At 41.8% G+C, this 26,114-nt stretch overlaps 1 protein-coding gene across 3 annotated transcripts in view; it reads left to right on the forward strand.

The window, feature by feature from the left end:
• The window catches only part of LOC142564866 (uncharacterized), a 52,770-nt gene extending 35,459 nt beyond the window's left edge, over window positions 1–17,311 (forward strand). For all 3 annotated transcript variants that reach the window (XM_075676054.1, XM_075676056.1, XM_075676055.1), the window contains 8 exons: window positions 1,511–1,666; window positions 3,845–4,012; window positions 6,458–6,685; window positions 6,869–6,970; window positions 7,570–7,725; window positions 12,604–12,771; window positions 14,995–16,216; window positions 17,035–17,311. In XM_075676054.1, coding sequence (XP_075532169.1) covers window positions 1,511–1,666; window positions 3,845–4,012; window positions 6,458–6,685; window positions 6,869–6,970; window positions 7,570–7,725; window positions 12,604–12,771; window positions 14,995–16,216; window positions 17,035–17,059 — 2,225 coding nt within the window. In that variant the 3' untranslated portion in view covers window positions 17,060–17,311. The remainder of the gene's footprint in view (window positions 1–1,510; window positions 1,667–3,844; window positions 4,013–6,457; window positions 6,686–6,868; window positions 6,971–7,569; window positions 7,726–12,603; window positions 12,772–14,994; window positions 16,217–17,034) is intronic.
• Window positions 17,312–26,114: the final 8,803 nt, after the last annotated feature.

The following is a 26,114-nucleotide window of genomic DNA, read 5'->3' on the forward strand; positions in this document are numbered from 1 at the left end:
AGGTCTCCAAATTGGGGAAATCTAACTGCCTGTGTGTGTTGTTTCATCATTTAGTGACGAAGCGGCAGTTTATGTATTATAGAGCCACGAAAAGCGCACTCGATATTTTCTCCGGATAATTTGCACTCGTCTCTGCATGGGACGTTTCCAAATATATTAGGAAAAGTGTGTACTCTATCAAGCCAAGAACCTAGTCATAATGAACATAGGAATTTTTATTAGGTAGTTGACTGAAAACTAGGGAAGAGTGCAGCCAAAGCGATTCGGAATGCTAAAAACAGCAAACCTGCTTGAGCAACTCAGCTGTCAGAATGTGTGAATGAAATGCTGTGACGTGTAACGCCCACTCTTGTAGGCAAAACATTTATGAAGATCCACCACACATGCAAGAATAAATTCGAAGCGGAGCTTATGATAAGCAATTTTATAAATACGTTGTAGTTAACGGCAAAGCGTAGACTTCGGCGATGACAGGTGTACGCAGAAAATGGCAGGACATGTCGAAAACAAAATTTTGGACTTTTGTGCCTCTGGTCTCATTGGGTCATAGTACCTCTTGTGCCGCAGTGGTACCCACTGAATGGTAATATCAATGTAGTGAGTAATTAAAAGGATTCGTGCTATATAAATAGTGATTATGCGAACAGATCGTTGTGCTTAAGATATATGGGTGAGTCGACATCATGTCTTCGCATTTTATGCAGCACTCATACGTTTTTGAATATATCTTGCCTTGATGATTGGCCAAGATCCTAGTGAGACAGACTGAGCGGGTAAATCAAAGAATGGGGTAAATATAATTATCCGTTGCGTTAACAGGTTCGTGGGCTTTACAGATGCATGTGAGCCGACAATCCATGTACAGGATTTAGGCAAGAAGTTATTTTTGGAAACGCAATGGAGAACTGGACATCCGTGGTTAGCATACGACGTTTATATAAGACAATTCGCAGGCACCTTCACACAACCTTTTGCATATATATATATATATATATATATATATATATATATATATATCCGTGGTTAAACCACGGATATATACCATGGTTAACCATGCTTACCATGGCTAACCACGGTTTGCATACCATGGTATGCTAACCGTAGCATCCTATCCACGGTATATATACCAAGATGTATCGCCCAGTGGAAAAAAGTGCCAAGTCTAGGATTGTTCGCATAAATATAAAGCGTCTGTGAGAACGAAGCCAGCATGTCTGAATGCGATATGATGATGAATATGATGAACATACGTGCGCACAGCCATGCTCAATTGCAGCAGAAAAGATTGCGTAGGGAAGTTCCATATAACTTCATTTCAAAAAGAAATAGAATATCTCGAAAATTATGCCGAATGAATGTATTGTGGAATTTAGTAATATAGTCGGATGCCAGAAATATCAACATGGTTGTAAATAATAGTGGTTTCTGTGCTCATCAAAAATATTCCTTAATGTCTGTTTTTAAATTTTGATAAACTACTTTCGACCTTTTTTGTTTATTTCTCCGGAAGATCACAGGTGCTCTGTTACTGTACCCAGAGAAACAGACACGTCTTGCAAGGCACACATGTATTATTTCGATTCAAGGACCCGCCTTTGCAACCCTACATGCTCAGAAATGGCTCCATTTGTGTCAAGAACGGGATGCATCAGGAACTGTCGTAGTGGTAAGGATTATACCATCAATTATAATTTTCTACGCTCATTTCAGGACAACAGCACATGACTAGAATTCGCAGGAGTGCGGAACCGAATATGTCGAGAGGATTGAATCTACAGAGTAAACGGGTAGCTGAGAGTCTACAACAGCAAAATAGATGAAATTGAATGGTAGGCAGAGTTGAATGATATTAAGGCTTCGGTCCAGACAGGTTAGGCTGTTCGCAAGTGTGGGAAAGAGGTGACTGATAAGATATGATGCTGATCAGGGATTTTTATGGCGCAGCAGCCGTGGAGGCTATAATGCGTCAAAGTTGATAAGAAAAAAGTGTTTCTGCAGACTACTTATAAATGGCTTATTTCGGTACAAAGAAGCCATTTTGCGTCCGAAGCCAACGCTGCGATAATAAGTTAGCGTAAGATCCCCTCCTTTACCTGTGCTTATAAGTGTGTTCAAATTAGTCCGAAGTTATTTCTGATGTTGCATGTCACAGGTATTGAATAATATTGTATACTTACGACCCGCCGTAGTTCTTCAGCGGTTATGGTGTTGCGCTACTTAGTATGAGGTCGTGGAATCGAATCCCGGCTAAGGCAGCAGCATTTCAATGGGAGCGGTATGCAAGAAACCCGTATGCTTACATTTAAATGCACTATGGCGTGCCTCATAATGAAATGGTGATTCTGGCACGCAACACTCCATTATGTATTTTATCTAGTAAATTTACGTCTATTAGTGCAGGGCACGCCTGTGAACGCGGACGCAAGAACGAAAAAGCGAAGTTAGTATTGTTCTTTTCACGCTATTTGTGTCTTTCTTAGCACGTTAGGCTTTCTGCACAATATAATCGTAACAAATTGCTCAACTTCTGCTTGTTGTCAGGTGTGTTCAGTTACTCTTGTATAATTTTACCGGTGAAATGCTTGTTGACTAGCAGCGTATAGGATCATAAATACGCTACCGAATTTATGGAGCCAGGTGTATTACAATATCTCAACATCATAATTTATAATCACACTTTGTTAAATATGAGAGTGCAAAAAAAGAGGAACAAAGTTTCAGATGATTACTGAGAGTAATCATCAATCACTGCAAAATTTCTCAACTGCTGCAATCGCTACAGAATCAAGAGTGCATTCCCGGCTTGAAACCAGTTACAGCGTATTTCTTTCTCAACCTAATGAAAACCTAATGTCCTGAAGCGCTATAATTGCCCTCATGCCATGTTATTAAAACACGCAGCATTCATATCGCCTAAACACGTCACAAATCAATATTAGTTGCACAATATTTATTTAAATATTCTCATAGTGAACACTTCATTAATTGGTAAACACAAATTGAGGGAGGCTTCTACGGGTGATGGCTGATTTTATATAAAAGGAAAGCTTTTATTGCTCGAAATAAACAGGGTGCTCAGTACCGCAAAGGCACTGCGTCTGTAAACAATTATAGATGATTATATATTTTATTTACTATAGTAGATTTTCTAACATATTGCAGTAAGCTGCTACAATGGTGTCTTCATGAAAATTAGAAAACACATCTATTGAAACATTACTGAAACTTTGGGCAAATAAACTGGAACAAAGCAACCTACATGTGATATGTTATAGGCAAGATGTAGGTGCTAATTGCATAAGAAGACGTGTCATGTTGTGTGACGTAGCTAGCAATGCATCTTATGTAGAGACATTTGTAACGTCGTAACAACCAGTCACTACCGGTTTACTGAAACAACGCATGTCCTCCCGCTTTATTCCCAATTTTCAACTGAACATGTCGTCTAATATAGCGAACGTGTTTGATGAGTTAATAAATAATAAAAAAATCTTACTCATCTAATGCGCGTTCTCTATATCAATATCAAAGGTGCACTCCGTTAATGTTTCCCAGGTTTTTGGTAGAATTAGTTACTGGTCTAAATAATATACTACACTAATGCATGCAATATTCCAAAAAAAACCTCCGTGATACATGATCAACACTTCTTCATTATCTATATCACCAATCTCATACCTTATTTACTGCGCGGCTGTGTGTATGACAAGCTATATAACTTCACAAGAAAACGGTACTTTCTCGTTCGGGACACATAACAGCTCGTGCGATTTTAGCCTGAGAACATGTGAAGTTCTTTACACTATCCTAATTCATGAGGGCTTCTTATTTTCTCGCACTCTAGTTCTCGTCTGCTTCGTTAAACGCCTTCCTAACATTTGCGGAGGCAATCGCAAGATCACGGTGTACTACTACAACCCTCGCAAAGGCAGATGCTTTGTAGGGAAAGGCTGCACATACCAAGGGAACAACTTTCCTACCTTAGGCGAGTGCCAACGAACGTGTGGTGCATGTGAGTATTATTTTACCTTTCTTTATGAATGTCTCCGTGCAATCTGTTTTCTTTGGTTTCTTTTTTTATGGGGGGAGGGGGAGTTGGGTGATGAATGCACCCAGTAATAATCTTTGTACGACACTAAATTTCTTCTGCATTTGGCAGTTTCTGGCGAAGAAGAAGTTATGTGTATAATATAAAATATTAAAAAGCTAAACATTGGCTTTGCGGCATGGAGTGAGAAGTGTTTGATGGCGCGCCCAGTGATTGATTTACGTTAGCATTCACATAATCTCCTACCTTAGGAGTACGTTACACGACAGCTTCCACGTCCGCCTTTCGTTATAATTTGTGGATTCAGCATGTGCAATATAAACAACATTCTGACGAAGTGTTTTCTATGTTTGAAAAGAGGGCCACATCAATATATTTACATTGACTCATTCTGAACGAGCATGCCTATAATGACTGCGTGCGCATTACTGTATTTCTTCTAAAAGTCCTAAACAGCAATGTCTTCAGGATACAATTGCAAATATCAAGGCGCTGCACATTTATACTATCAGCGTGGTAATTTAAGCTCTTCGAAATGCGAACAGTCGCACTCTGTTTTACAGCAGTTTGTGATTTCCGATTGTTTGCCAGAAGTGAGCTGAGTCACTATATATTGTGCGGCGTCTACAAACAATGAACACGAAAACAGAGGATATAATTTCATAATTTGTACAAGTATATACAATTGGTACACATTGCACTTTCAAATGAAATATTATTTTGTTATGTCGTTGTCTCATGCGAAATATTAATAATCGTTCCAAAAGGCTATCATGTTGTAAGGGTTTAAAAAGATGTCTTTTATAACATGCTTTTCTTATTATAATTCTGACAATTCATTAACGTTGCGGGCATAGAGTGCCCTCTTCGTTATTTAGTTCTGGCTCAAAACCAAGACTAATCAGAAATGAGCTACAAATAAAGTACTGTGCGAATTTGTAGTGAATTGATCGTAGTAAATACGCGCATCGTTTCTTTTGGCTTGTATTGGGGCCCACTCAATCGCGCTAAGAAATGTTCCGTGAGTAGAAATTTTCATCAGGTAAGCTACACTGATATTTCATCATTAATGGTGATAAGTATACAACACGCAGAATTCCAGTTTTTATTTGAACTGGGGCCGTATAACGTAAAGCTATTCCAATATGTTTCTATTCCAATCAGCTGACGTCAGATTTGCGTAACCACCATTGCAAGCACAGGGTGGTCACCCGCAGGGTTGTCTGAACAGACCAATCAAACGCTGTCCTCGTCCATAGGAGGTCACTTTTGTTTGCTTGAAAAACGAAGAACATTGCCTACACTGAGCGGCTTGTCGTATCTAATTGGCTGACAAGAGGTGACGAGAACGCTCAAGTGTAGAGGGATTCGATGGGGCTGAGCCACTGCACTGAAAGTCGATAACCGGATGAAGAGGGTGGTGCCGACGTCTACGATTTGTCGGCTTTCCCTTACTTAGCTTGCGGTGGCTGGTGGAAAATCGCGGCGGCATGCAACGGAAGCTCAAGAATGACGCTAAAACGGACCCTAAGCAAAGAAGAGTTGGCAGAATGAGGGGTAAACGTGCCAAAAGTGCTCGAAAACGTTACACGGTCACGCAAGAAGTTTTATTATACGCAAATACACCCGTGCTCTCCGGCAGGCGCGAGTAGCCAGCGTCTGAGCGATCGGCGGCAGCCATTCTTTATGCCTTTCGGAACGGGGCAGCCTGCGGCTATTCCGAAGAAAATTCAGTTTTGTTCGCCATATTATTGCATCTTTATCGCGTACAAGTCACTTTGACGCGTTGAGTTCTTGCGGTTTTGTGACGTCGCGTGACAGGCAGGTGAAGTGGGTGCAGCCCGAAAACTTTTTACCAAATGCCGAGGGCTAATGGCGAAAAGGGGTGACTGTTTTTCTTTTTCTGTCAAATCATGCATAATCAGTGTGTACACATCATATCAGATGGGGAGGTATCGCGGTTTTCGTTACGTCGCGTGACAGACAGGTGAAGGGGGGGGTGGCCGAAAAAAGTTTTTGACCAATCGAGGAGGGCTGATATAGAATTGGAATAGAACAGTTCGGAATAGTTTTACGTTATAGCGCCCCTGGTACATTTCATTCGCACGAGATGCAGATGTAAAGTAAACTCCACGTGTTGATCAATGTCGTAAATACACCAGCCCTTTTTAGTTTTCGGAATTTCTTTGCCTTAACATGGGACGAAGGCAACCATACGTTTTGTTGCTTGTCTCTATAAAAACGCTGAGCTAGGTTTCATGAAGAAACAAGTTAGATCCCCGGGCTATATCTAGGATGTTTTGTTGTTACTTATGACAGTTTGTGTATGTTACGCATTTCTACGGCAAAATGTCATATTCAGGAAATCATTATCTGTAACATTCTCCAAAAAATAAATGCTTGATACAGTCACAGGCTTAGAGGAGCCCAGTGAAGAAGAGAATAGCAACGGGAACACAGGCAGCACCACTGAGCCGCCGATGGAACAACCTGAAGAACCTGTGACGGAACAGGTGCCAAGTACCACACCTATACCAACCGTGACGGAACAGGTGCCAAGTACCCCACCTGTGCCAACCATACCACCCATGCTGGAACCCTCGGGGCCCGGAATTGTTTCATCGGCACCACAAAACGGTAGGATACAAGAAGAGGCATGCATTGTAAAGCAGTCAAGTTAATGTTGCGCAGGTTAATCAGACTGAAGGAATGTACGTACATGAGGGTACGTTGCCCCCATTATCGTGAACAGTGAGTTTATTGCCAATCACAATTTATTGTACTGCATGCGTCCTTACTGCTGCATCCGAAATATCGCAGAGCCAGTCAGAGTGCCGCCACCGACAACCACGTCTACGCAAACGACGCCACTAGCGACTCAGCCCTTCGAAACCGGGATAATGCCAGCAGTCCCACACCATGGTATGATATTGATACAGAGGAGCATAGAGAGAATTCCGCTACCCACATGTAGGGTAGCAAACTGGACTCAGTCTGCTTAACCATCCTGCCTTTCCTTCCTCTCTCCTTTCTCTCTTTCTCTCTGTGAAGCAAAATAATTGAAGGATTTTGTAATGTTACTGAGAATCAAATTATTCAAATTTTATTGGCAGCAAGTGTTCTTGCATAAAAGGAGAAATATCAATAATAGCGGCAAATAGGAAATTAAATTGGAGGTCGTTGCTACCATAGCGTAGGAAAAAGAATTTTTCTGAATATTTGTACTATGCCCCCATTACTCAATACCTCATGTAGGGGCCATGCAACGTCTTTTACAGATAAATAAATAAATCAATAAATAAATTTCTACACGACTTCTTTCCGTGTACACATGTTTGTCTAAACGTGTGAACATGTTCCTTAAGTAAAAAAAGAATACAGACTATATTAGTACCTTTCTCGTGTATTTAGGTTTGGTTTGCATCCCCGTGTTAGGAGCCCAACACAATAAAACATATACACTAATTGCTTGGATGAATGCATATATGCATGGTCTTTTTTTTCACTCTCTCCTTGTGAAGATTCAAGGTGCATCATATTTTTTCCCGGATCGCCAAACGACTACTGCAAAGCTCGAAGATTTTACTTCGACAGTAGACGTCGTCTTTGTATGCCTACCTGCTCAAAGTGGGCACCATTTGAGTCAAGCTCTGAGTGCAATGGCTTCTGTAGAAGCGGTGAGGAACTTTATTTTCATCTATTTGTTTTCACTCTCAGCCATATGTGCATCGGCATCCCGGTTCCTTTGGCTCCTGTATGGATGATTTTTGTGTATGTATGAAAAAGATCAATTTGTCGATATCACTCATTCGTTAAACAGTATGTCCCCCTACTTATTTGCTTAGTCACAAACCAATGTACGATCTGCTTATTAGTAGTAATTATGACATATCAATGCCCGTCGAGAATTATAAAGCAGAAGCATGTACAGCAGACGAAATAAGTGAAAATGCCTAATGTTCCTTTACACCCACTGGGCACGCCGAAGCGCAATCCTGTTTAAACTTATCTGGCCTAGAATTTCTTCCTAGAAGGGAAAGAGCAGCTGGGCACGCAGTGATGAATTCACTACATTCGCGTCGTCGGCGGAGTTGCCTCTTTGTGGGACAGTGACCTTCCCTGGGCGACAGCGCGACACACGTGTAAGACACCAAGTCTTGTTTGTCTGTCTAAGTAGTGCTACCCGAAGTCGCGAAATTTTAGCATGAGAGCATGGAAAGGAATGAGGTAGATAATGCACTAACAGTGGATAAGAATTAGAATGGCGTTTTCCAAAAATTCGTTCTAAATTTCAGAAAATGTGAAAAATGAGCCATACAAGCGATTTTCTCTGCCTGATTCTTACTGCAATCTCGTGCTTTAAAAATTTAAATATTGAAAAATTTCCAGACAATTGATGATAATCTAATGCTTAAGGCGCGTGATCCTGGGACTTCAAAACTGCTTCCAGGCATGTGAAAAACTAGCCCTTCTAATTTTTACGAAGTGCAATGACTTTCTGCCAATTTCACCATGATCACCGAAAAATAACTGCCATATAGGGCAACTGTGATGCTCAAAGCGGACGTCCATTAGTAAGGCGACTGTCTTACCCCATCGCCAGGGAGTAACAAGCGTGGGACATTCACAATTACAGGAGAAAAAGTTTGGACAAAATGCCCACTATATAGGAAAATGTAGATATAGCGGAGCCCGTGTGCAAAACCTGACGCTTGGAATAAAAATGAGAGCGTCGCAAAAAAGTCGCGAAAAGATCCGTTAATACACTAAAAGAAAGCGCCGCCGCTAAAGCTGCCCGCCACAGTACTTCAGACAATGAAAAATAAATGGTAAGTGCATCATGGTTCTCGCTGTGGGTAGCGTAGCAAAGCTTGTTTCTCTTTGGTTTGCAATCGTGCTGCATCTCGTACGTTTCAGTTGCTGCACTTTTTTAATCTTAGTACTTGCTCAGCACATGCCTACGTCAATATCTTTGCTGCAATATATATATATATATATATATATATATATATATATATATATATATATATATATATATATATATATATATATATATATATAATTACGCCGTACCTCATCGAGCGTTAAAAGCATACAAAGCTCTTGTCACACCAAAATTAGAATATGAGGATTTGATCTGGAGCCCTCATCAAAAATATTTGATCAAGAAAATAGAAAGAGTGCAAAATTTAGCTTTGCGGTTTATATACTCCAAATACTCGCGTTTTTCTGGCGTGTCCGTTCTTCGCGACAGGGTGAAATTGAAAAAAAAAACTAGCTCATCGCAGAATTGTATCTCGCATCAAATTTTTATATCAGCTGTACAATGGTCACTACAAAATACCGAGTGAATGCTTACCTGAGCCCGCCATGCGGTTCGCTCGTACAAACCACAACAAAACAATTAAGCAACCATTTAGTAATCTTAACATCCATCAATATTCTCTTTTTCCCCATGCAATTTCACTATGGAATAAATTATCCGAAGAAGTAGTTAACGCTAATAAACAGAATCGTTCGTTCAGCTTTCAAATAACCTTTTCTTTGACCTCTAAATTGCCGCAATGAAAGCAGTTGCTTTTGCGTTACGCTTTTTCATTGTTATTTTGTTTATGTATTGCACTGTTGTACGTTCATGTTTATTTCTGTTACGTATAGTGTTACAGTGATGCATATACATGCTTTTGTTGTGTTCTCACTTGCTAATTGACAGTTCTAACTTACGTTGCTGTTTGTACCCACTCCTGCTTGGGCCCCAATAGGGCCTGCAGTATTTGTAAATAAAAATAAATAATATATATATATATATATATATATATATATATATATATATATATATATATATATATATATATATATATATATATATATATATGCATTCCAATTGAACGGACGAATTTGTTTCGAAACATTTTTTACTTCCTACGTTTTTCTCGCTCATCCACTTCGAGTGCTGAAAAACTACTGATTTCGCAGAAACAGGCACTTCGTCTGTCTATACAATGCGGTGAATATTTCATCACAGCTTGGTTTTACTAAGGCAACATCTGAATTCAAATTATTAGTCTAACGTTTATGTAAAAGCATTAGGTTTCCGATCAACTATAACTTTATTAGAGTAGAACAACTGGGGGACGCAGTGTGGCGGCTCACCCCCCCCCCTCCCGGCGTAATATTTCGTCCACCAAGTATATTTTTTACGCTATAAACCAAGCTAGTGACCTTACAAATGCGATTAAAGAGGTCCTGAGCCACCCCTCGTGTTTGGTGAATAAACACAGTTCACGAATAGTATACGCGAACATCCCGCCCAAATTTTACAGTCATGTGCGGCGCTTGAGTCTCGCAAACGGAGCGCCAAGACATTTTCTTTTCCACAGAAGCCTGCTCCTCGCTCTTTTCTGGACGCTTTATTTCGTAATATAGCATATTCCCATACGTGGCTGCAATAGCCCCATATCTGTCATCAATCGTGAAGGGTGTTTACATCAGTGAGCTTGTTCTTTTCTCCTTGTGTTTATTTGTTAACGCAGTTTAAAGAACAGGACGAAGTAAGCGAAAACCTGCTCTCAAATATTGATGATAACTACATACTTGCGGAAGAAGCGGACTATCGTCTGGTGGTGCTCGGCCGTGGCCGCCCACCTGAGAATTAAGCGTTGGCCACACTCCCTATCGGTGTCGTAGCCGTGGGCTCTCGGTAATTTCGACTAGCTTCCAACACAGAACTAGCCTCGAACTACGCGAAACTTAGGGTCAGACCATACGCGCGCTTGCGAGCTCGCGCTTGCTCCTGGGTGCCCCTGGTTAGACGCCTTGGCAGACTTCGCTTTGTTGTCAGCGATTGATAGCGCTTCAGAATGCGGAAGTAGTACGTGCCTGTTGTTGTATCCGTCATTCAAACAGGCGCTGGACAAAGCCTGTCCTGTCAGCGTAGCACTGCCAGGCAGGAGCATATGAGCGTGAGCGCGCACTCTGGCCCTATCGTGCACAAAGCAAACGCTGCAGTTGCATGTAGCTGTGGCCCGCTACGTAGCGTAGATACTGCGGCCGCCGCGAGGTGCCGCCACCAGTCCACTGGATCGGCGCATTGCGGCTCGCTGGGGACATCCGCGTTTTGCGCGTCGTAAATGCCAAATCTAATGTTGAATTCTAATGGCAGATCCAGATCAAGTTTTTCTGCTCTGTATGGAGCAATCCTATTCCAATGGCAGAATGGGAGCGTGAGCTGTGTGTTCCAATGGCACATTGGGACCAGCCGCTGATCCCGGATTGCTCCGTGGAGCAAAAATATTTGCTCCACCAAAATCGGCAGATTTGACCGGAAGTCCTCGTGACGTATTTCCTTCACCCGCCTCTGCTTCCTGTCACGGTCGCCTGTTTCCAGCAGCGGGCAGGTATGGACGACATGGGAAACGTGGACGCCGCTTCGCGCCGTGCGATTTTGTTCGCGCTCCTAGACAGCTCCGACTCAGAGAGGACGATTTCCAAGTCGAGTGATGATTCTTCTGACACGGACAGTGAAATGGGGTGGTGGGTTGCGATTCCATGCGCTTGTTCCTCTCTCTATTCTAGCGCCCTCTCACTTGATTTTCCTGTACTAAGTGCCCCCGCGGGAGCGCACGCATTCCCTTCGCAGATATGGTGTTAGCATATGAGAGCGATCTCAGTCGGAGCGACGCGCTCCATTCGTGATCCGGCCGAGCGCTCGCGATCTACCATTAGAATTCAACATAACATAGTGGCGTGTAGGTGAACATAACAAACGAAATTTGAACTTCGTGCCACAGTGACGTTCAGTAGATGGACGATTGGGGACAGACTCCCTTCCACCCTAGCCTTCGCACGGCAAATGATTGTAGAAAGAGTGGAAGTACTGCGAATAGTATGTATGACTGCCAATAACTCCGCTTGTGCTGAAAGCACTGAAGTACTTTTTGCGGCAAAGTATTACTGAAGTAGTGTACTGAAACTTCAAATGCATTTCTCTACTCAGATAAAGAGTGGTTCAGGGCCCCTTTAAAGAAATGGGTTCCACTGCGGCTGCCCTCCGCGGGTCACTCTTGGACCACATCTTCAAGGTCAGCCACTATTCAGTGCTGCTGCTGCTGATGCCACAGGGTTTTTCCCATAGCGGGTATAGTATGCATGACCCTCCGCGACAAGGAACGATGGCCAGTCCTGTTATTCTCGCTGTGCGTGCAAGCCTCGATGTTGATGACTGCTCGGTTCAATTTTTAAAATACAGTGCCGGCAGTGTTCTATATCTAACATGTGAATACACAAACACTGAAATTGGAACTGTGCCAATCTATCCTTAGGTTAGGAGGAAGTTTTCTGTAACCGTATGACATTTTCACAACTCATGAATAAGGAAGCAGTGCGCCCGAGTATGAAGTTCTATTATCTCATACGAACCTTGATGCATATGCCTGAAAATTGGTCCTCTAATAAAAAACACAACTAGGTGTACCAAACTTGCATAAAGTCTGCTCAGACAGAGTCGACATCTTGTGTTTACGCAAGGATACTTCTGTTTGTCCCTCTCATTTCAGTTCTTGTGTGCTTTATTGAACGCCGAAACGCACTCTGCAAAACTCGTCGCAGTGTCACCGTTTTCTATTACGACTTCCACAAAGGAAAATGCGTCAACGGGAAAGCGTGCGAATACAGAGGAAACAACTTCCCTACAGCAGAAGAGTGTGAACGAACTTGTAGTCCAAGTAAGTATGCCTACAATGCTCGCCACTTTGTAGCTAATTAAAGTTGCCACAATCTTAAAAGCGTAAGCCTATTATAAATAATTGCAGTTAAATCAATTAAGGAAACATTGATGAAATATTTCTGTAATTACTGAGAAGGGGCACTCAAGTTTTACAAATATATGTGCCATTTTGTAACGTCAAGAATGCTCAGGCAACTTCATAGAATGTTGGTATGGTTATGTAATTCTACTATCGGAGGTGGAGCTTGTAGCAATAATGTGTGCATATTTAGAAAAAATTTGACGTAATAAACGTTTTAAACGTAAGTGCAGTGAAGACATATCTCAATTTCTTCGCATGATCTTGATAATTGTTTAGGAATTGACTACGTTGGCGCTTATACGATCAATTTTAGCCCACATATGTGACCAGTTGTTACTATACGATATTTCATTTTGTTTACGTTCGCTTATCATTTTTATTATACAAAGCGACGTGCAAATAAATGAACCTGGATGTATTAAAACTTAGTTATTACTAAAATTAGCTCACCAAATTCCTTATGCCTAATACGTGTATAAATTAGTGCGTTAATGTATGTATTATTGTAATATTAGTCATCCGGCTACTGAGGGTTATGTAGAAACAAAATGAATGAAACTATGTGTGGTTGAAATCGCTGCAATTTGTGGAAACCAGGACAATGACCAACAAGAAATAACAAGTAATGGCATGCCGGTTCACTAGAGTGCTGCGGACACTAGAAAGACTTGTAATTCAATTCTCTGCGCCATTTAACTTCGACGTCGCTGTAGTGCCAACGTTATGGAAAGCAGTGAAAAAATATAGCAAATGTTGATCACATTTGTACAGATGTTACGAGAGTCATAATTCCTTCCTACATTTTTATATATGGGGCTGTACAACGCTTTTAACGAACAAGAAAAAGAACGCAGAAATACAAAACCACCGATTTTTCGCAAGCCAACATCCTTCAGTGCTGAAATATGGCCCGATTTCCGTTATTATGACCTCCACGGCGTGGTACACGGCTAAGGAATAGTAGTGAAGTACTAATGCATTATCAGATAATGCTCAAAATTATCAATGTAACTGTAATCTTATCGTATTATTGAAACACTGTTCTATCACTTGATTTGATTTTTTTGGTGCTCACTGGCTGAATGAGCAGACAAGAAGCACAACAACATTTAAAGAAACACGAATCTATCTGGAGAGATACGATCTAGATCTGGCTGTTCTGTTGCGGCTTGCGCATGAACATAATTCCATAAGTTAGAATGTGTAGCGTACGATAGTACTAGTACTGTTCGCTTTATTTTTATAAGAGGCACCAAAAAGATGTAATGACGGAGTGTTCAGATTTTTCTCAGATACTATGAACGAGGTATTTTCGTTCACAAGTCTACACGCAGTTCTTGTGTTCGCACTACCATAAATGAGATTTCTATTTCACTACTATTGTACAGCACGATGCCTCAATCCAGACGCTTCATATTTTATTGCGCGACAGGCTATTCAAATTAACAATCATCTGAATATGTATCGGTGCTTTAATATCTTGCTTTATGTGTTTAACTGATAACGTTTACGCAATTATTAATATATATAATGTTCAGAGTAATTAGCGACTGTCACTGAACGTAAATTTAATGAAGCAAATAATATGCTGTAAGCTATGCAAATGCCACAGGTTTTGTTCTTTATGTATAGCCTTGAAATACTTGTTTAAACCAAAAGAAGAAAGTTAGGTCAAACAGGCCCAGAACCGGAGTTTAGGTACAATGAACACATTTTTTTTCTGGTGTGCGCAAGGTTTCGACACAAAATTTTTTACGAAGCATTCACAATCCGGCAACTAAAAATTTTTCAAGGATATTTTTTTCTGATGATGCGTAGACACACACCTTTGAAAATTTACTTTTGCAGTATTGTATAGTTTTCCCTATTTAATGCATTGAATCATAGTGTCGCAGAAGACGAACACTAAGAGAAAATATAGTAGCGCCCTAAGAATGCGACAAATGCGGCTTCTACAAAAAAATTGGCCCAGACTAATTTTTCTTGCTTTTCCAGATGGTGGGACATTTTCGTTTGCAAGTACAAATTATGAACTCTATTTTTTCTTTTATAAGCGATATTTTACCTTGTTCGTATCTACTCAAACAAAGTTAGCCTAAATATTCCACATGCATCTCTAAATATGAATGTTTAAAACAGTCACAGGTGCACACGAGCCGGCGCTGGACAGTGGCATCCACGTCATTACCAGACCATCACAGCTGTCCAGTCCAGTGTACCCCATGCAGCACCACCCGAATATGCTTGCGGTGCCGCCCCCTCTGCCGCCTCTCCCAGTGCGTCATACGAACAAACCTATACCTCCCTTGCCGAGACCTGAGGCTGAGCATGTGTACTCGGATCACTCAGCCGTAGGAATGCTCTCACCGTTGAACTTTTCCTCAGGGACGCCGGCTCGACAGTCGCTCACAATGCCGCAAATTTACCCAGCTATAGCGCAGAAACAAAGTAGCAAGGTGAAGGCGTCGCCAATTAATCAGGTAGCGACACAGCAAAAACTCAAACGCCTAGTTGTTCCAACTGAACACCCCCAGTCGCAGATTGGTGTGCCATCCCCAATTAAACATGAGGTCGGCCACCCACATGCGACCGTGGCTCCAGGATCGGCCACTAAAAATGTAACACTTAACAAGTCGATTACCTCAGCGATCACACATGTGAAACAGGAACATTTGAGGTCGCCTGTGATGTCGTCCTTCCAACAGCACGTCAACCATCAGCATTTAAGTACACCGACGCTGCCTTTAAAGAAACAACCTGTAATAGATCAAAAGTTGGGTGTACCAGCACCACCACCGCTTCGAAAGCATGTCGCTCAACAGCAGAACACCACTCTGCTCTCACCTGTTACCGAGGAGGCGACCTTGAAACAGGTCAAAACGTTAGTCGTACCACAGACACAACAGGTGGCGCAGCACAAGCTGAATTCTCAAGTTGTATTACTGACTGAGCAGCCATCATCAAGGCAGGTACCGAAAAATCCAATATTGTTGCCGGCTCAACAAGTAGTCACGCGGCATAACCTAGATGCCAAAACTGTACCACACATTCAACAACCGAAAGTGCAGGAACAAACAGAGGCCCACAAATTATCAGTAGTTCCACAGATAGTCACGCAGCAAGTACTGACCACGTCCACAGCAACACAAATTCGTCACCAAAGCAAGCTACCCCCATTACCGACAGGAGCCATCTCCCAAATACAAGCACAGACCACGCAACAGCAGCTCAGTACAGCTATGGGCTCACCGACTCCGCCGCTCGTAACCCAGCAACACCTTGCAAGTCCCGTCGGTCCACCACGTCAGCATTGGACCGCACCGCAGCACGTCAGCAGGCAGATGTTTCCACTTTTTCCCGGGTAAGAGCTAGATCATCCCTGGAAATTTTTTTTCGTCTTATTTGTGTTACATCAACAGGATACGCAGGCTTTTTATTTGAAAATACCCTCACGCATGCATTGATGGTTCTCCCAGGGCTACGTTTCATTTCTCCAAACGGCTTGCCCTATGATTGTCACCCTTATGGATGGATATATATATATATATATATATCCATCCATAATCCATATATATATATATATATATATATATATATATATATATATATATATAGATACAGAGATACATGTGTACATATGGGCGAGCATATAAAAGCCATTAAATGGAGAAATTAGCAGAATAATTTGCTAGCCAAACATGATCTCATGAATTGAAAATGTCCACACTTGTTTTGGTCACATATTTAAAGTTCCCAGTTTCCCGCTAAATACGACGCATTTTTCCGCATGCGTTAATGCTGAACCGCATAAATCTAAAATTTCCGAATGCTTTATTTTGACGCAAAAAGGAGCAATTAATGAAGGCAAAATGGCACATCCACCTAACCGTAGCTAAGTGCTACAAAGGAAACTCATACGGGTTCATGGAAAAGAAAGCGTCGCAGTTGCAGAAAGATTCGCCTTGTTCCGGGACTTGAGCCTGTGACCAACGCCTTTCCAGGCCAGTCGGTCTAGCATCTGAGCTAACGGGGTGGCTAGCAGATGGCAGGCGATGCGAATTTATCAACAACTCAGAAGTAAAGACAAGAGTGTGGCGTAATAGTTCTGCGGGAACCCGGAACCAGAAGTCATTTTTGTACTTAGTTTCTTTTTCTATATATATTTTTCTTTCTTTATAGGCCACTGCCTTACGGTTTCCGGTGATACCCAGCGAACACATTGTCAGATACAAGTTTGCAGGACGAAAAAGGAAGACAGAAATATCACTATGCAATGACGGGAATTGAAGAACGCCCTTGTTCTGGAACGACTTATTTCACTGGAACATTAACTGCATAACATATTGTACCAATGAATACCTCTCATTCACCGCTTCAACGTCTTCGATATCCTCTCCTGCTACATACCATTTAACCTTTTAAGAAGATATAGTAAAAATGTTCAAAGTCTTTTCTACTCAGTTTTTCCAATATCAGTGCACCAGGCATCACGAAATGATTTCTATTTTGTTTCAAACATTATTTAATAATACTCAACACTGATTTACTGAAGTACTCTAAATATAGCCAGTGAAACGTATTTTTCACAGAAGGCTTGAAATAAAACTAGAAATAATATAAGAGCATGCATTTGTTACGACAAAAAGCAATGTTGAAGAATTGACAATGTTAGGTAATTCTACCCATGAGCGTCTCCAAAAAACAAGACACCTGAGTGGCCGCTGATTATCGTTTGAAAAACAAACAAAACTTGTGCAGAAGCACTACTCGAGTACGCACTCTGGTGTAGATCTTGCCATGATCTTCGTTAATTACGAATTTCGGATATGGTTTGTTTTTCTTTGTTTAAGTTATGTGAGTGATTCATGTGTTAACACCGTTCTTAAAGTACACAACGTTAATTAGCAATTTCAGAACGTCATAGAGAGAAAGCGCCACAATAGATTACAGAAATATCAGTTTTGAGTCTCATTCCATGCCCTGTTTTCAGGAGTAAACCCATTGAAGAGTGGCAGTCATCTGTAGCTATACGCGTAAGACTGGCGACGTGGTAAGAGCGATTAAAGAAATATAGGACTTTCTGAGGTTGCTGCAGTTATGCTTTTTACACACGCACTTTCTGGAACGGGATTGCCGGCAACTTCCTAAGACACGCCTACGAGCACCGTCTTGGAAGCAAGGAATCTGAATATTGGCTTCCTTGAATTGGCCTTCCATGGGTTACATGGGCGCTCCTTCTAAATTATGACAACTGATTCTGCAGTTTCACAAAAGAAACGCTCGTGCTCTCAATGACCATGTGAATGCCATGTATTCAGATATCGAGTTCATCGTAGAAGATTCAGGGCAGATGTGCCGTCATTGCTTCTGTCAGGGTCTTCAGGAAGAACATGCCGTACCGGTTAGTACGTGTAAGCTTCAGTAACTGCACATCTTACTGACATTTCGTGACCCTCTTCCTATAAAGTGTACTCAAAGCACTAATTATTCGACCACTGCTTTGATCGTAAAAGGCGCAGCACTTTTTTAGCCTGCGGCTAACCAGAAAGGTAAATCATGAGTTTCCCGCAAGGATATCAACGTCAACAACAAGGTTTACAACGTTTGTTTTTACGTGCATTTAAATAAAATAAATAGACTGTTCCTAAAGGGGTGGGATTGTGTACCTCGCAGGTAAAAATGCAATATTCTACGAAGTCCTCAGGACATGTAATACGGTTCTATCACTGATGAAGATAATCACTCGCTATTGTAGACTAAGGTTTACTAACATAGAAATCAGAACTTACACTTGACACGCCTCAAAGAAGATATTCTCTCTTGTGGAGTAAACGCTGTTGTTGCACATGTACTCCCAGAAAGTAGAATATTTTGTGTCCATGTAAAAATGCTTCTAGTTTTTCACGATGCGAGATAGGAGCAGAAGAAAAGCTGAAGTTCTTTCAGGATTATAAGCAGTATATTGCCCGGAGCACATATTTTGTGCACAGCAATGAACATGATAAGATATGGAGACAGCAACGTCTGTACATTACCAACTGGACCAACTACCAACTCCTACTGATTCTTCTAGCATAGCAAATAGTTTCAGTGACTACTTCTATAATATCTACAGCAGTCGTCATATGGCTACTACTTATCCCATTTATCGCTGCAATAATTCTTTTTGCTCTTTCTCGTAACTGCATATGAGGTATGTTCTCTGGTATTAGCTGTAAAGAATACTAGCCCTGGCTTAGATAATATTTCTGTATTTCATCTAAAAGTTGTTGCATCGCTTATTTCCGATACACTTTTTATTATAATAAATAATATTTTTAAATGTGGTATTTTGACACTTCGCTTAAAAGGGCTAACATTTTTCCTGTACACAAGAAAGGTGATAAAACGGAGGTGTTTAACTGTCGTTCTATTTCTATTCCATCGTCGATCAGTAAAGTTGTTGAGAAGGTATTTTGGAAGCGCCTAAATAATTACCTAAAGATTAGGTTGTTCCAAACTTCCTAAATTGGTTTTCGCACTGGCAGTTCGACTAACCTAGCTTTCATATCCCTAACCGACTACATTCGCCAATCGATTGATATGGGTAACTTTGTTGGTTTGGTGTTCTTGGACTTGACTAAAGATTTTGATACAATTAATCATAACATACTTTTCACCAAGCTAGAAGCCCTGGGAATTACCGGTCCAGTACTAAAACTCCTAAAGAGTTATCTACATGATAGTGAACAAACAGTTTTTTTTTTGGAGGTGCTTATTCTGATACTAAAGTTATTCACCAAGATGTACCACAAGGCTTCAAGAAATGAAAGCCGACTAATAAACATTTAATTTTTCTTTATTCGTATTACCTCTTGTTATTTAGAAGGCTGTCTTTTACAGCATTCTAAATTAAAATTCAAGCTATGAATAAAAATTATTTCATTAAATGCGTAAACAAACGCGTTAAAAATCCTAATCCCCCCCCCATTTCGTATTATTCCCTCAATAAAAATGTAGCCCGTCCATACTCTCACGTCGTGGTGATCGAAAAAGCATGCCAGTTCTAAAACGCTGAGTCACGAAACTAACTCATTATAGGTAGGGCTTGCTCTAAAAAAAATGACACACAAAGCACGACGATGGCTGCGCACACAGTATTGCTTCCTGTGATTCTCATCTATGGATAAATGCATCGGTTCATCAGATTTGAATGCTCGTTCATTTGAGTGCCATTTAGGGCGCTCAAACGGGATCGAGAATGTACGCTAGCTTTCGCTTCATGCGCGCAATATGATTAGGTAACGCTCTTTCGCTATTAAGTTTGTGACAACATTCTGGATATGAGCACTTCATTAAAAATTAATGAGATTATGGGGTTTTACATGCCAAAACCACCACCTCATTCTGAGGCGCGCCGTAGTGGGAGACTCCGTAAAATTTCGACCACCTGGGGCTCTTTAACGCGCACCTAAATCTAGTACACAGGTGTTTTCACATGACGGCCCCGCCGAAATGAGGCCGCTGTGGCCGGATTTCGATCCCGCGACCTCATGCTTAGCAGCCCAACACCATAGCCACTAAACAACCACGGCGGGAAAGAAATACATGCAGGCGCATTGTAAGCTAGCCGATAACATTGAAACAGTGGTTAGACGGTAAAGAAAGCCCATCCAAAAAATAAAAAATAACGTATAGTTGCTTTAAGTATGAGCTGAAACATAGTGCTCCTGGTTAAAGGGTCCCTAAGACTGCACAGTGGCGCGGACATAACAAAAATTCAAGAGCTGAGCATTTCCTGGTTCCTGGGGTCTATCAAACCAACATCTCGTGTGTAAATGCAGCCTTGCCCAGGGGCCAGGAAAATCACGGGTACTGTGTCGGAGCTCATTTTTCGCATGACAGTACGTATTTGAGCATTAATTGTCGCAAAATAACATTCTTTTATTCTTTAGATCTTAACACTAGAGAACCAGAATATACACAGCAGAACCCTGCTCCTGATACTGCAGTACTTTTTGTTCTAACGTACATGTCCGCGCTGCTCCATATGTTACAAAGTACAGAAAATGTATTCAATGCTTTTCTCCGCGCAGCTGTTTTTAGCGCTTCACTTCCTCCTCGTTTCTTCTTGTGTCCTTGTTTTGTTGTGCTATACAGATACCTTAAAAAGCTGTTTTCATTTCTAAAGGCGCCAGGAAACCGAGCCTGGTACCAGCCATGCTCAGAAATCTATTTCGCGTGCGCGCAAAATCTCCTCAGACACAGCGATGTAAACTTGTGTGATATACCGCAGCGCTGAGGTGCTTCTTGTCTAATGGAGGAGAATCGATTGTAAAGTAGAACTGCATGGTTGGGCACACGTGTTTAAGCTAATGCAGTCGATTTGTGCAATGAAACCTGTCGAAGCTTTCATGCTTGCTTTATACGTAAGAAGCCTGCTGCACCATCAATATGGCGGCTCCATTTAACTGAGCCAAATAAAACTATTAAACCAATGCAAACGTTAGTGACATCATATTATCATTAAATTGTTGAAATTCGGAACCTCTAGATACGTGGTAAGTTGAGAAGTTGTGGGCGTAATGACGAAGCTACGTGAACTTTTGTATAACTGACCTTAGATGACTAAAGCAAATGAGAAGTTTGGAGCCGCTCCTCACGCTTGTCTAACCGAACGCAGAAACTTTAAACAAACGTGCTTCTGTAAGAGCTACCCACAGAAATATTTAGCAATTAGACACTCGGAAAGCATAACTGACGCATAAGAAGCACGTTCGTAACGTCAACTTCACCGCACATATAGTTTTGCGATATTGCCATCAACAGTATGGCTCGATGAGCTTGTTCTTTGCGGCCCACTCCGCTTTGCATTTTTATTCACCTTGTTTCATCGAAGGAAATCAGCCTAAAGATTTAATGTGCATAAAGCAGTGAACGTGTGCCGCCGAAAGCTTGCTTGATGGTAGAAGTGATAAATAACGCAATTATGGTGCAGATTTACCACGTCGCTCGAATAAAGACAATGCGCTGGTGCCGAGGCAAGGAGGATCACGAACGTGAACAGCTAGGTAGCTGCTCACTGAGTAATGCCAATGGCGACGTTGCATCAAGACAAAATATGGGGCTGGCGATTTTGACGGATTAGGCACTCTTATTTTGCTTTGATTTGGCTTTAAGAGAGAATGCTATAAATGTAGTGCCCTTCGTTCTTGTCACGTAGACTTAAATATGGGTTTAAATAAACTCTATGTCCCATTAATCTCCGAGACTAGGCGTAAGCGGGGAAAGGCTCGCCCTCTTGCTCGTTCACACACCCAAACACACATACTGAGATACGAGACATGTTCTTCCGCATACATATTTACACGTGGCCACGCAGCACACACGCACAATATGCACGCACAGGCGCACACAGGAATGCAAGCACACACGATAGCGCTTGCGCTCACACCGGCATACACGCCCTCATGCGCACGCAAATTGCAATACGGAGACACAAACAGACGCGCATGCGCAAAAATGCAAGTACACAAGCGCGCACGTTCAGGGCGTGGACACGCCTATATATTCCCCCTCCTTCCCTGCGGCCTCACAAAAACACGCGCGGGCAGACACACTTTAAGACGCTCGCTCTGCAATTATCGTTCAAAATCAAGATGTAGTATTTCACTTTACGGTTCAATTTTGGTGCTTTATCTTCAAGTGAATAAGCTCACTTCCGAGAGGGTGCAAAAGCATTTGCTCATGCCGTGCGAGGTAACGGCCCATCCCTGACCGGTAACGACATCCCTGGTTTTTATGGACCACCAATGTTTCGATTTAGTGCCATAAATGCGTATGTTGTTCGACGGAACTACCCTCTCGGCGCAGTCAATTAAAACTTCCTGATACTCGGCCAATGTATTGAAATAATATTTTCTAAAATTTTGCCCATTCAATTACGCATTTGCATTGCCTCGGAATTTGACACAATGGTGAAGGTGCGATCTTTTGAATTCCGGAGTATGTCCGTGCTACAACACACGATAGTTTTGTTGTATTTTTTAAGGTAACACAATGACATGCGCTTTCTTGTTGTTATGTAGTCCAAGGAATAAAATCTGGTTATAAAAGTGATGACTTAACAAATGAGCAACACATTGCTACCTTTTAGGAAGGAAAACAAAGAAAAATAGTATTTGAAGAGCACCACCGAAAAACCAACACCAACGAAATCTTATGTTCTGTGTTGCTACCATGTAGTGGGAGATTGTGGGACTATGTTCTATGAGGCTTTAACAAATATGACTAAGCGCGGTATTGAGCATGACGTGGGGTGATAAGCGCGTACAATTAAACAACTGGGCCACGGCTTCCGACATCGCCGCAGTAATATGCTTGGGCTTATCAAGATACCGCGTGAATTTGCACGACTGTGTTTCAAAGACCCCTCTAGGGAACAGCGTTACTCCATGTGTAGAGAGTCGAGGTATGCATCAAACGAAAGGTGAGTATGCTGACTACAAACGCTGTAGCGGCTATTATATTAACGGCCGTAGTTTCATCTCAGCTACCGATTGCGCCTCGACAATTGAGTACACATTTTCATCTTTTTGATAGGCTTCCAATGCTGAATATTTAACCACTTTGAGAACAAAAGTTTTAGCTTACCAAAACATAATCACTGCATCTTTCTCATGTGGATTGCCTTGTAGAACATGTCAGTCACCTTCCTTGTTGAATAATTGACCAGTATTTTTAATTATTCGCGAAAAACGGGCTCATTCCATTGAAAGCGCGTTAGCTTTATGCCGCGGCCACTTGTGGCGCTATGCAGTACGTGTTCAGAAAAAGCGGGTTATGGCCAACACGGCCCAACCAACCGACTGAAGTCGAAGGCGATAACTCTATCCGAAGACGAAGTGTCAGAGCCGGATAGCTCTCGTAGTCACCATTTCCTGAATATGCTTGCAGATCAAGCCAGCATGCCGCCTCGCTCCAGCATTGTCATTTTCGTTTACACCGAAACTCCCGATAGTAGAAAGAGTCATCGAGAGCTGCCCGCGTCTACTGCTCGGCTGTAAAATTCTGTAAAAGCTCTGCCTAAAGGTAGTGCGGCCGAAGTCGCTAAATTCCTTGTCGAGAGCGTCCTGCTGCGACATAGTGGCCCAGAAGTCCTCACCACCGACAGAGGAATGGACTTCACTGCGGATTCCCTCAAGCCATTTTGCGAAACAACCACACAAGCCACAAGAGGATAAATGCCTACCACTCGAAGACGAATGGCCTTATGCAGCGACTGAACAAGACCCTCGCCAATATGCTTGAAATGTAAGTCGACGTCGAATACAAGCTGCAAGATGCCACCCTACCATACGTAATCTTCACTTACAACACGACCGTACAAAAAACAACAAAGAAGACGCCGTTCAAGCTGATTTACTGAAGAACCATGACGGCGACTCTAGAATTCATGCTGCCGCACGTCACCGTCGAAGAGAATGTCGACGTCGCCGCCTACCTCCAGCGCGCCGAAGAAACGCGACAACTCGCCCATCTGCACATAAAGAAACATCAGAGCCGATATGCAGGCAAGGTGTTAGTGCGAAATGTTCGTGGCGCTATTTCGGGCCTTACAAGTTCATCTGACGTATTGCCGCACGGGACAATGAGGCCGTGCCAAACAGGTTTTCGCAATCACAGCGGCACTCCTCCCGACCTGAAATGGTCTATGTTGTGCGTCTTAAACCGTTTTACCAGCACAAACAAACTTTGGGGAATTTGTTTCTTCCTTCCTTCGTAACTTTTTTTGACTAACTGCGCTGTTGTTTTCGTTCTCCTTATATGTTTGTTGCGTTGAGAGGATGCTGTTTAGGAGGGGGGCATTGACAGGCGTACTCTATCTATGCCGGCTTTCCACTTTTCACCAACAAACAAATGTTAAACGTTATCGTTCAGCTCAGGACGCTCCTGCACGTATAGGAAGTTTCTCGAATTTTATCGATGGCTCTATCCGTTCTTTGTTGTCACCAAACTTTGCGCACTCTGATTGTATGCAAAGCGTCAAAATTAAGCAGTTCTTTCTGGAAGACACCATGGCACCAGCAATTATTTGGAACCTTCAATGACTTATGTGTAATAGCCCACGCGCATGCCCCAGAAACCACATTTCGACGATCGCCCACTTAGTTCGCCACAATCGTTGTGCATTTAGTGTAGCTTGCTTTTTTGGGCACAGGTTCGCGCAATAAAAAGCTGGTTTCGTCATTAACGGTTTTGCTACTGTGTTCTTCAACACCAATACTACGAGACATGAATACAATGATTGTGCTCAGGTAAGTCACGTGCATGGAAAATGCCGTGGTTGAAAGTCTTTCTTGAAGGACAGAACTACAATGAAACATTGTTTTGTGACGCTTAGTCGTTATGGAGGAGAATATATTCTTACTCGGGCATTGTCCCTTACAACGTCATATTAAAAGCAAGGTATTCTTACAACAAGGTTTATGATGGTATAAAAACTTCATTGTCTTCGTGAAGTTATGTTTCTCCAAACGTGCTCACTTTACTATCTGACTCCAATAACGTTCCCTTACAGCTGGTTACATGAAAACATACTCAGTTAAACCTACCTAACATATAGACTTATTATGAGCCGTGATTTTAAATAATAATCGAGCTGGAACAAACTGAGCAAGATATGTGTCAACATTCTTCTCACATAGATTATTTCTCTGGTATGCAAATTTTATGAATCTCATTGTAGTTTCGATTACTCGAATTCAAGATCTGTCGTGACTTAGTTTGTATATTCTTTGAGAAGTTTCGGCACACAACAAATTTGTTATCTAAGAAAGTGCGATCATTGCCTGAAATGGAGATGAATTATTTACACAAATGAATAAGTTCTTACAATTTTAACACATCCACCTTCTTTACTTCACTTTCGTAGCTGATAGGCTTCGAATTTAGTAAGAAGTGTGTATTGGCCAATTACCCGCCCCCTAGACAATGTCATACGTTGCCACTGTAATTTGATGCACGTTACACAATCACTACGGTGACAGATAGTCGCAGGGGATAGCACGATGATAATTGAAATATCCATGCGCCTATATGAATGCACAAGGAAAAGGATGAATGAGATTACCCACACTAGTTTGAGTGTGGTCATCACACTATGTCTTGCTGAGGCCAGCGGTCCAGCTGTCCACGTGGACTTTATTTTGCTTCCTAAATTAACATAAAATCATTGAAAAAATGTTGCCACTTACGGGCCTTTTTCATTTGCACGCTGG

This window comes from Dermacentor variabilis, chromosome 11, assembly GCF_050947875.1.
Source record: "Dermacentor variabilis isolate Ectoservices chromosome 11, ASM5094787v1, whole genome shotgun sequence".
In the NCBI taxonomy this organism is placed as follows: domain Eukaryota; kingdom Metazoa; phylum Arthropoda; class Arachnida; order Ixodida; family Ixodidae; genus Dermacentor; species Dermacentor variabilis.